Genomic DNA, 12,838 nt, shown 5'->3' with positions numbered 1-12,838 from the left:
GCTAAAGTAAACTGACCCTGCGGGGGTCTGAAAGCTACAGGCTCTGGCTGCATGGGGCGGTTTGGGCACTGACTTTTCCAGTGTCCTGGCTGTTTGCAATAGTGACAAGTGTTTGCATTTATCCTGGGGTTGCCACGGCCGGCAGAATTTCCAGACCAGGGTGAGCCCCGTGATTGTCGTTCTATAGGACGCCCCCGACTCCTGCCTGTTTTAGTAGGCAGTGATTGCAGAACCATAAGCTTAGGTTCTTTGTCCTGCTTAGCCTTTATACACTGTCTGCAGTGGTTTGCCACTGTCAGAAGCTCCTCTAAGGGTTTAGTTTCCCAGCCGATGGTTATCTGTTTTAACAGGGTCTCGATAGCTGGATCCAGTCCAGTAACAAAAGTGGCACCCAGCGCCTGCTTGGCAGTGTCAGCTGGGTTTTCAATGCCAGAGTGCCTTTCAAACACTTTAGTAAGCCTTTCCAAATAGGCACCTGGTGATTCATTTTCTTCCTGTTTGCAGGTGCTAATTTTAACCCAATTCGGAAGTTTGGGAAAGACTTGAAGGATACTATCAAGCAGTCCATTTCTAGCTCGGGTGAGAGCCTCTTTATTAGCTGCTAAATCTGGGTCTCCTGAAATAGGTCCAGGTGGCCAGCCTGCCTTCTTTAAAATCTTTTTACACTTATCATCAGGCAGAATCACCCTCAAAAGCAGATTGAGGTCTTGCCAGTTAGGATCATAAGACCGTATTACTAGTGCCAGTTCTGCTTTAAATTTTACCGGGTCCTCTTCTACTGAGGGAAAATCTTTGGCCATGGCATGTAATTCGGTTTTGGTCCAGGGTTGGTAAACCCGCATACGCCCTCCTTGTGGGTTTGGGACTTCCCGTAAAGGATAAGCGGCGATGGGGCTATTATTCCCCGTCTCAATACGTGCCACTGATCGTTGTCCTTTAGGAGTTGCTGGCTGGAGGAGAATAGTGCTTCCCCCAGAAATCTGATATGTAATCGGGAACAACACCCCTGTTCCAATTGTCGAAGCAAACACCTCACTCAGTTTACGTGGCTAAACAGACAGTTTTATTGGCCAATAAAAGCAAAGTGAGCCAAACGTGGTCTCAGCAAAGCCGGGCCCAGTAAGGCTGCTTAATACAATCAATCCTAGTATCTTTATACCCTTAACCAAACAGTCTGACGTCAGGGCATCCAATTACAGAAATAATCAATTAAACTAGGAAAAACAAAGCCTTATCAACAAGATGGCGGACAGGTACGAGGGAGTACCTCTCCTCTCTGAACCAGCCCAATTAACACATTCCAATAGCACATCTGTCTTGGCCTGGCGCGTGGAGTGATAGAAAGTTCACTCTGGCCTACGTTCAAAGACAAAAAGCTGAAATGGTTTCTGTTATACAGGATGGCTTCTAGCTAAACATAAAATAGCTTCTACAACGTGCTATCTCGATTGAGAGCCCCAGAAGGCACTGGGGAAGAATATCTTAGAATGGCCCTAGTGAGGAGCTGTTTTGACACAGTAGCAGTGGAGCATCTACACACAGCCTCTTCTGAAAAAGCTTTTTTGGAAAAGGGCTTATTCCTCGTGGAATGAGGTTTACCACTGTTAGAAAAAGCCATCCATTATTTTGACAGAAAGTATTGTTTTTCTGGAATAATGGTCACTATTCTGGAAAAATGACGCACACTAATTCATCTACCACTAGAAGATTTACCAAGCATTTACCTTAACACAAATAATTTTTGTATTTCTTTGTTTAAATCATTGCTTGGGGCAGGGCTGGAAGTGAGGGGTTCAGTATGCAGGCTCTCCCATGGACAGAAGCTGCTGGTGGCTGAGCTGCTACCAGGGGGTGGGAATGAAGGTGGGACTCAAACCTTCAATCATAGCACCAGATGCTGAGCCCTTAGGCATTAGGCCCCTGGGCACTCACACACCTTCCTAAGCCAGCCCCTTCTCACCACAGTAGCTTGGGGACAGGTGAGCAGGACCTCTCATGGCTTCTTCAGCTCCAGCGGGCACAACAGGAGCATGTCTCATGGATGATTTGAATTCCCCTTGCATTCTCCAGACAAACTGCACTTTCCCCTCTCTCCCTGATGCAGGGGAACAGCCAGAAATATTCCCATACAAATTAGGGATGGAACTTCAGCCCCTCCCACCCTACCTGAAGGGTGCCTGGGGGATGGGAGGCTCGGGGCTAGGGCAGCCCCACAAGTGGGGGGGGGATACTCCCTCCACCAGCCCCTTTCACCAGGATGGTGATTCTGTCTCTTTTCTGCATGTTTTTACAAGAAGCAATCCATTTCCAGTAACATCCCATTTTCCTGACATTACCAAACCCTTACGTTGCTTTACGTTATAAGAAGAAGCTGTTTACCAAATTTGGCAATCCTAGTCTTTACCATTTAGGAGGAGTTCTTGAACAAACAGACAGACAGATGGACACACAGACACACTCACAGACAGACAAACTCTCCCAAATATATAGTAGATTAATGTTAAAGGAGAGGTGTGGTTTTAGAACAAGGGCCTTATTGGAATTCCAAAAAGAGTCTACGTCTAGACTGGCATGATTTTCTGGAAATGCTTTTAATGGAAAAGTTTTCCGTTAAAAGCATTTGCGGAACTGAGCATCTAGATTGGCACAGACGCTCTTCTGCAAAAGCACTTTTTGCAGAAAAGCGTCCGTGGCCAATCAAGACGTGCTTTTCCGCAAAAAGCCCCGATCGCTATTTTCGCGATCGGGGCTTTTTTGCGGAAAACAAATCTCAGCTGTCTGCACTGGCCCTTTTGTGCAAAAGTTTTGCGCAAAAAGGACTTTTGCCCGAACGGGAACAGCATAGTATTTCCGCAAAAAGCACTGATTTCTTACAGTAGGAAATCAGTGCTTTTGCGGAAATTCAAGTGGCCAGTGTAGACAGCTGGCAAGTTTTTCCGGAAAAGCGGCTGATTTTCCAGAAAAACTGGACAGTCTAGACACGACCAGAGTCTTTAGAACTGGTGATTGGAAGTCAGGATCTCTGGATTCTTGTTTCTCCTATGCAACTGTCATCTTTGGCAAGTCAGTGTCTCTTTGTAAAACAGGGATAATAAGAATATTGTTCTCTGTAAAATCATCACCCATATCTATCTCACATGATATCTGAATACCTTACAATAGTTATCAGAGTGGTCAAGTACGCATCTGATTTTTCGCTATCTTTATTTCAGAAACAAAGGGGATAGTGGTGCTTAGTTACCACAACGAGGCATTGAGAGCTTCCATTTATGTTTGTAATGCAATTTGAACTTCTTGGATAAAAGCTGCTGTCGTACAGAAGCAGAACTGCAGAATATAATTAACAAATGTGCAGCTATTGGTCATGATGAAATTAAATGTAAATTCCAACATAGATAATACCCAGATAACACAAAGTATTGGCCTCTTTTTGCTACAAAACCTCAGAGTTCTCAAAGAGAATTAAAAGACAGTAGGTGAATTTTAAATGCTCAGGCCTGAATTCTCATTTACATGAAGATCATTTTTTGTCATTCTGGCAGTGCATGGGGACCAAAATTTTGTGCAAATATACTCTAATTTAAAGGTAAGTTTACATTAGCAAAATGGTGGGATGGAACATCACTGTAATGGAGAAGTAGGCCCTCAACATGCTGTCCATGCAGTGTTGACTGTTAATCTCAACTCTGATCAGAATCCCACACCACTTCCATTCAGATACATTAACAAACATTATTCTGGCATATGGTGCATGTTCAAATTTGATATATAAATGTATAAGGACCTGTCAACAGACTCCTGTGCCATGATGCTCTCTACTGAATATACCGGATTTTACCTGCCATATTATTAAAAGGGATCGTCAGTTCTTTCTGCTACTCATTATTGTACTGGTTATTAATTATTTACATTGTAGTAGTATTTAGAGATCCCAGCTGTCCGCAGGGCTATATTTTGCGAAGTGAAGTACAAACTCACAACAAGAGACAGTCCTTGCCCCAAAGAAAATGCAGTCTAAACAGGCCAGGCAGGTAAATCACAAGGCCATCCTTCATTCTAAGGCATTAGTTTTGTGCCAGATGATATTTTCGGTTAGATTTTGGACTCAGAACAAAGGGCTACAGATTTTGGAACCTCCTCCCCTTTTCCAACCCTCACCCAATCTCTGCAAGTCTCTGGGGTGTCTCCATCATTGGGGCAGCTCCAGAAGGCCATACAACACAGTAATTTGAAACTTGAGGCAGTTAGCAGTTAGATTTAATAGACTTTGCAATATTGCCTTAAACATAAAATAATCCCACTTAGTAGGTTTTTATGGCTTCCATGGGGACCAGCCCTGTAGTGTGTATTAATGTTTAATGCCAAACAACATCTTTTTAGCAGCTATGGGGGGAAAAGACACTAATAAAAAATTAAACTTGATTGTGATATAATTGTCTAGACTGGTGGCGGAAAGTCATGATTTTTCCTCTTCCTTTGCCCCTTCTTCTGCTCCCTGCTCCGAATGCTTTTTCTTCCAGCCTCATTCCAGAATCCAGGTTTGCCTTTCTTCTGACTGCGTGGGGCAATATCATTCACATGTGGATTTAGGTCCGGCAACTGATGACTGCATGCAGGGTTAGGAGTCACCCAAGGTCTTTATATCATTACCCTAAACCTGACCGTAATAAACATGGTGGAGGGGGAGATAATTGTTCTCTGTGTGCTTCTGTCTTTGGTCTGAGATGAACAAAGGCAACCAAGATACCATGCAATTCCACATCTGAGATAGTAGATTGGTGATTTGATTGAGGACTGTTACAACCATTCCATCGAGTATTCCACAATGGGTTTGAACTGGACAGGGGATTGGAGGTCAGCTATTTCTCCATTTTAATACAAAAAGCCAATTCTCCCTGCACTGCAGGAATTCAGTAAAAAAGAATGGTTAACGGGGAACTGATCCTGGATGCCTGGCAAATGAGGAAGTTACTGAGGGGTTAAATAATCAGAGAATGGGCATAGTTAGGTCTATGTGTGCAGTAGAGCTGATCATTAGGAGAAACTGATGTTGATGCTTATCTAATAGAGAAGTAGGGTGAACTTTTAACTTTTCATTGTATGGAGAAAGGATATTGTTAGTGCTCAGACTCTGAGGCTATGAAAACTCTACCACATCCTGGGAACGTGTCTGCTCTTCTGAAATTTTTTTTGGAAGAGCAGACATGCGTTTTCAGCATTCCTGTAAACCTCATTTTATGAGGAAGAAGGGATGTTCTGAAAAAGGTTTTTTTTTCTGACATTTGGCCCAGTGAAGATGGGCCAAATGTTGGAAAAGCCTCTTCGGAAAAAAGAAGCGGAAAAAGTTACACAAATTCCGGTTTGCAATTTGTGCAGCTTTTTCCGGAAGAACAGTGTAGTGTAGACATAGCCAGAGAAGCAGAGGTGTGGTTTGAACAGATGACTAGAAGTTAGGCATTCTGTCCTGAATTCTAATTCTGGCTCAGGAACCAGGATCAGAAGACACTTAAGAATTGGTGTGTTCTTCTCATCCAGCCTCAAACCCTCTATGGCACTGGGAAAGCCATTCATCGCTCTTCATTCTTCCCATTAATTATTAGAGTGTGCAGAACCCAAAGCAGCCAAGTCAGGATCAAGGCTTCATTGTGATTGGTGCTGTAGAAACATCTAGAAGGCCAGGAACCCTGCCTCAGGGCTCTGACAAATAGCTAGGCAAAAGAAGGAGAGGGATTATTTTTTAAAATAAATAACACTAGCTTGCCAATTTTATTGAAAATAAATTTAATTGCCTTCTGGGAAGAGGCAGGACAGGAAAAAGGAAGATGGGAGACAGGAAGACAAGAACAGGGATTGCAAGGATAGCCTGCTTAGCTATGGTATGAAATGGTACAGAGTACACCCTGTTGTGGCTGTATTGTTATTACCATCTTTGTCTTAATCACTGCTTCCATTTTGTTCATTAATTTGTATAATTCCTGCCTATTTATTTTAACCTCAGCTTATTTCAGTGGAAGAAGTTCTGTTAAACATCTGTGTAGTGGTTCTGTGATATTTTACTGAACTCTTTTTCATTGTTATATACATCATTGTAGTTGTCTACCCAAAGCCTGCACCCAACTGCGTTGGTAGCTCTGTTCCTTTTCCCTCCCCAACCTCTGTTTCCTTATTGGCCTTGATTTCTCCAGACTCACTCACCTGACAGGAGCATCTTGAGCTGTGTGGAAAATGTTTGGAAGACTATCTATATATGTTAAGAAGTTTCAGAGGGGTAGCCCAGTTAGTCTGTAACAGGAAAAAATTAAAAAACAGCAAATAGTTTAGTAGCACTTTAAAGACTAACAAAACATTAAGGATATCCATACTATTGAGTGGCTGTATGGTCTAGAAGCCATGAGACTGGGATTCTGGGCCTAGTGGTACCACTGATCTTCTGTATGACTGTTAGTGACTTCATCTTTCAGTCTGCGCCTGTCTTCTCTTCCATCCTTTGATTGGCCCATTGGTGTAGAATGCAAGTGCTGTTACATGGACTAGCTGTTGAAATGTGTTTGTGCAAATCCTAACACTACCAGTCTAGGGATTACTATGGAGCTTATTACTGTAGTACTGAAGTGTTTTATGATCAACATTTTTGTGAAACAGGGAAGATTTATCCCCTTTCTGCAGATGAGGAATTGGGAGTAATGAGAAAGTGATTTGTCTAAGGTCATACAATGAGTCCATGGTTGAGACAGGAATTAATTGCAGTTCTGTAGCCCAGCAGCCCACTTAACCAGTAGCCCATACTTCCTCCTTACATAGACCCCCTTCGCACTGCCACAAGACAATGAAGAGTAATAATGCACCATAGTAACTGAAGAGAGGTTCAAACCTGTCCAGCAGAGAAAGCTAACAGAGACTGCTCTAGGATGACATTCATTGCCTCTATTTAATGCTTTTTTTTTCATTTAGTGTAACTTCAGTTGGGGAGGGGGAGGGAATTGCTCAACAGAACACTGGAAAACAAGCTCCATGGATTGTTTAGCTTTGCAAAGTGCTGAAGCGCTTACTTGCAGCAGCATAAACATATGCTGTGCACACGTGCAGCCTCCCACATCCTCCCCTCACACACTCACCACCACCAACACCCAGTCACACTGGATTTTGAGGCACCTGCGCAAACACATGCACACTCATAATCACATGCTGTAGCCTCATGTCACTCACATATGCCTTCCTGATGACATAAATCCATATTCAGATAAACACAGGCACTTTGGACCTCTGTCTCACACACAGACACATACTCTGGGAGTTGTACATGTGTACAGCACACCCGGCACACCCAGATACAGACTCACTCACACACATCTCTCTTCCAGCCAAACCTTTCACAACGGGGATTTAGAAAAGAAGATGTTGTCTGTAATGAATAGCTAATTGATACTACCTGGGAGCCTGCTGTGCTCTCCTCCCTTCTATCTTTGTCACAAAAATGATGGGTAAGGACCATCCCTGCAGTGTGGCTAGCAATCACATTCATCTTCCACTATTGTAAACCCAAGTATCACCCTGTAGGAGGCAGAGCACCAACGATGTGAGTGAGGAGTCAGCATGACTGAATGGCAAGTGCACTGGAATGGGAGTTGGAATCTCTGCCACTGTCCCGTTGTGAGACCTTAGCAAGGCACTTCATCTTCTTATACCTCTGTTTCCCCTCTCACTCATTTTGGGTCTTGCCTAGACTTCTAAGCTCTTCAGGGCAGAGCTGTCCCTTACTCTGTGCACGGGCAGTGCCTAACACAATGGGGCTTTGACCATAGTTAGGTGCCCTACGTGCTACTTTAATGCAAATAACAAAATAATGGTTTATTTGCTCCCACTCCTCAAAGGCCTAGTCTATCAAGCATGGTATGATCTTTATCCTTCAAAGTTCTGCAGGATTTTTTTTCTCTGAAAACTAGATAATTATTACTGTATTTTATTTCTCTCTCTCTCTCTCTCTTTTTTTTTTGGCCCAACTTAAAAGTATGAGCAAGGTCTTTATGGATTGCTCAGATTGCGTGGAGTATGGATTACAGATAATCAGAGAGACATGAAAGCAAAAGACACATTTATCTGGCACAGCATTAAAAGGATGATAAACATGTAATTGAAGCCTGGGGTGCAGCCACCTTGCACATCCGGCCTCCTCTTTCCACTGCAGCATTGCAGAGAACTTCCCCGAGTGAATGAGCAAATGTGGGCAAATGAGGTGTGGCACAATTGGGTTCTGCCCTTGCTGTTTCACAAGGGAATGCATGCTCTGAGAGCATGCCCATAGATCTATGTATCAAACAATGAAACACAGTCAGGTACCCAGAACTGCAGTACAAGTCGACTCATGGCTTTTAAAATCCGGTGTTAAGTTTGTTTTCATGTTGTGCCAACTATTTGAAATAATTAACAGCTACAAAAATATTTCTATGATTACATTTTTAACCATATTTCTTTCTTCTCTCTCTCTCTCTTCTTCTATTCCTTTCATCTTTCTTGCTTTTTTTTCTCTCTCTCTCTCTTTCCTTTTACTTTCCTTTCCTCTTTTCCTCCACAGGACTCCATAGAATGGAGCAAGAATGAGAGGAAAAAGGCAGATAGAAAAGCATGAACTGGAGGCTTGTTGAGTTCCTCTACTTCCTGTTTATATGGGACCATATAATAATACAGCCCTCCCACCAGGAACCAGCTGTTACCAACCAACATGTCTCCAAGGAATTTGATTGGCTTATTTCAGACAGGGGGCCTTTCCACCACTCACGGAGTTACTTATCCTTTGTGGAAAGACATCGTCAAGGATTTACAACCAGATATAAAATATACAGGTATGTTGATTTCCTACAGAGCTCATAGCTTTGCAGCCAATGTGAACTCCAAGGTCACTGTAGAAACTAGTCATTGGTTTAGAGCCATCACTGTTCTATTCAGTCTGGGAATGTTTTTTGACTATCTACTGCCTTTCATTAACATTGACAGGTGCTTCAAACATTCAGCTACAGTTCATGTAAAGCTCTGACGTAAGCGATGAATGCGTGTGGGCATCATGGGGACTAGCACAACATAAAACCAATGCATATAGACAGCAGACCAGGGGAGAACATGTCTGATGTGCCTGTGAATGTGTCATATATGGGCAAAGATTAAATACATGGGCTCACAAATGAGCATATGAAAATGCATCTAGCACTGTGCATATGTACCTGAATAAAAATCTATATGCACATCCAGCCATCTGCCTACTATATATGCATTCATTCACAAGCTAACATACCAATCTGTAAAACCATTAGAAATGCTGGAGTAAGAGGGACCACCCAAGGTCGCCTAGTCCATCCTCCCATGTTATGTTGATGTACCTAGTATAGACACATACCAACATGCCAGTTTTTACACAACTGAAATTTACCTCTAGAGGTACTACCCATCCCAAGTACTCCAAAAACAAGCCCCACCCCCAAAAATCATGTGATTGGCTTAAAATTCAAGAGACTTTTTATAAAAATAATAAATGTTGGGTTCTTTTTATGTGCTTTCTGCATTCTGAGTCTTTAGGCTTTATTCACTTTGGCTGTGTCTAGACTGCATCCCTTTTCCGTAAAAGGGATGCAAATTAGACACATCGCAATTGCAAATGAAGCAGGGATTTAAATCCCCCCGGCTTCATTTGCATAAACATGGCTGCCACTTTTTCCCGGCTCTGAGCTTTGCCGGAAAAAAGTGCCAGTCTAGATGCGGATCTTTTGGAAAATAAAGCCTTTTCTGAAAGATCCCTTATCCCTTATTTTAAGAGGAATAAGGGATCTTTCAGAAAAGGCTTTATTTTCCGAAAGATCTGCATCTAGACTGGCGTTTTTTTCTGGCAAAGCTCCGAGCCGGAAAAAAGCGGCAGCCATGTTTATGAAAATTAAGCGGGGGGGGGGGGGGGAGATTTAAATCCCCACTTCATTTGCAATTGCGATGTGTCTAATTTGCATCCCTTTTACGGAAAAGGGATGCAGTCTAGACACAGCGTTTGTGTTTTCAACCTTGTTTCTTCAAACAAGGACAAAAAACTGTTTTGTATTAATGGAAACTGATTATTATGCAATCTCTTGCTTACAGAAGCAGAGGCTGTTGGAAAAAAATTATTCAAATATTGTGATACATTTGTGACGGTTGACAGCGTTCTTAGGTACACGTGCATATATGCATATCTACACATGTGTATAGGCCCTAGTATACAATTGCAAATGGCACCAAAAACATGCCAATACAAACAAGATAGGTAGGAATTCCTAGGTAGGAATGTCACACAGATGGAAAGACAGGTTTTTGCACTCACACATACTAAAAACAAAAAAGATGGAGTGCGCACACACAATATTCCATGGGCAACCCAATAACTGAAGCATCTGGAATTTGCCCAGTTCTCAGTACCACATTTCAGGAAAGATGTGGACAAATTAAAGGAAGTCCAGAGAAGAGCAAGAAAAATGATTAAAGGACTCAAGATCATTCCCTATGTGACAAGATTGAAAAAAAATGGGGTTGTTTAGTCTTGAAAAGAGAAGACTAAGGGGGGACATGATAACCATTTTTAAGTACATAAAAAGTAATTACAAAGAGGAGGGACAAAAAATTATTCTTTTTGACCTCTGAAGATAGGACAAGAAGCAGTAGGCTGAAATTACTGAAAGGGAAGTTTAGGTTGAGCATTAGGAAAATGTCTTCATTTTCAGGGTGATTAAGTACTGGAATGAGGGAGATTATAGTATTTCCATCCCTGGAAATTTTTAAGAGCAGGTTAGATGAACATCTGTCAGGAATTGTCTAGATTAATACTCAGTCCATGAGTGCAGGTACCAGCATGGTGATCTCTTGAGTTTCCTTCAAGTACTATGATTCTATGCAGTCTAACCTCACAGCATACTGGATAAGACTCTGTCATTGTTCCTCCAGTCCTTTAGGAGGTATGGCATAGAGCACTATAGCTTACAGGCTAGTAAAGGGGTAAGGTGGCTTTCAGACATTGTTCAACCTTCCCCATTCAGAGTTTCACTGGGAGAAGAAGCAGACCCCTGATACTCTAGTTTTTGCTGCCTCATTTTCCCCATGGGTTCCATATCTCATTGCAGCAAAGAACATACGTATATTGCAGGGACACCAATTCTGTACTTGGGATACCTTAATCACCCCCAAGTACATCAAGAGCTGCAAGAGGTACTGTGCAGGGCTGCCTATGGCTCTTCTATTCTGTCTCTGTGCCGAGAGAACTCTCCCTGGCCAGCTAAGGGGCTTTTATGGCACCATATGCCACCCCACTGGAATATAGGGGTGATGGTGGAAGGAGAATGCCCTATGTGCATGGACACATGCTCAGGCACAACCAAGTATGTATATAAATTCACACAAACATCAGTGAACACTCACAATAAAATATACAAATAGACAAATACTGGAGACATGTGCCATGCATTCCTACAGTATTTTACCCACTGCCTTTCCATGCAGATTTTATCCACAAAACAGTCTGTGGAGTTAAATAATGGAAGTGTGGGTAAATAGCAGAATAAGAGCAGTATTAAGAGGTACCTGTGAAAGGCATACAAATTATGTTTTCAAAGTAGATATGAGGTGAGATAGAAAATCATCGAGAGATCACGAGAGACAAAGAAGCTATTGCAAATGGCAGACTGCAGAGAAGGCTCTCATATTTAGAGCAGTGATAGGGTAGGACTGGGTTGAAAAGTGGCAGAGAGGAGAGTAGCCAGTGAAACAGTCTGTGTGATATGCCTCCAACAAATACACAAAGGGTTAAGTGGAAGTGGAGAGCAGTTTCAAACCAGACCCTAAAATGTGCAGGGGAAACAATAGTGGATCTATTGGTCTGTGATATTTCTAAGGCATCCATCACAGAAGTATTCCAATGAAGGGTGGGGTAATCTAGGAGCATGTGAGGAGGTAGGCAATACATTTTACAGAGTTAGGGTGAAGTCATGATTGCCAAGACATAGGAAATATGAGATGACTTAGAGAAGTGAGAGGTAGGAGATAATGCCATGGTTATGAAGGTAGTTGGAAGACATGAGTCAAAAAAGGACATGGAAGCATAGGATTTGTGACTGAATCTTCTCTTCCTGCCTAAATATCAGACACAAAACAAGGACAAGCTCTTCAGAATTAATAATAATAGTAAATCACTATTGAGCATGCTGGACACGGTGCTCTGGAATTCTGCTCTCTGGAATAGGTTAGGTGCCTAGAAGGAAGCTCAGATTTTCTGAAAAGTCAGGTATGTGTCATAACTGGAGCTCCCGTGAGCAGCTTCCCTTTGAAAATCTGCTTCTCTGGCTCCTGATCCACTCAAGCCACTGCGATAAAGCCAACAAACAAACAAAAACACAATCTGCCACTGATGTTCATGGAGAAGGACCAAGCTTTGATGTCGGTGCTCAGCTTGCTATCAGTTGGCTACTGAGGCCTTATTAAAAATCTGATTCCAATTGTAGCTGCTGAGCACTGGAAAATCTGGCCCATATTTCCAGATCCTCAATGGGCATAGGCCAATGGGGCCCTTTTGAAGTCAATGGAGCTAGGTCAGTTTATGCTAGTGGAAAATCTGGATCACAGCCCTCAAACCATGCAAATTTAGAACACAGGGTACATCTGCACAACAGCATTATTTTGGAATAACTGATGTTATTTTGAAATGACAGTGCGTTTCTACACAGCAAGCCATTTTTTTGAAATAATGATGAGCTGGAGGACTTCCTAGTCTGACTCCTGTAACCCACATTTCACAAGGAGTAAGGGAAATTAAAGGAAGAGTGTTCTTCATTCGACT

The 12,838-nt window shown here is 42.4% G+C and overlaps 1 protein-coding gene across 1 annotated transcript in view; it reads left to right on the top strand.

Annotated features, from left to right (window-relative positions):
* The window catches only part of BRINP1 (BMP/retinoic acid inducible neural specific 1), a 155,459-nt gene that overhangs the window by 43,094 nt on the left and 99,527 nt on the right, over positions 1 to 12,838 (top strand). The window contains exon 2 of the mRNA XM_006119724.5: positions 8,573 to 8,840. Coding sequence (XP_006119786.1) covers positions 8,623 to 8,840 — 218 coding nt within the window. The 5' untranslated portion in view covers positions 8,573 to 8,622. The remainder of the gene's footprint in view (positions 1 to 8,572; positions 8,841 to 12,838) is intronic.

The sequence above is a fragment of the Pelodiscus sinensis genome, chromosome 23, assembly GCF_052426305.1.
Source record: "Pelodiscus sinensis isolate ZL-2025 chromosome 23, ASM5242630v1, whole genome shotgun sequence".
NCBI lineage: Eukaryota > Metazoa > Chordata > Testudines > Trionychidae > Pelodiscus > Pelodiscus sinensis.
The sequence above is the reverse complement of the archived record's forward strand: the minus strand, read 5'-3'. Positions and strand labels throughout refer to the sequence as shown.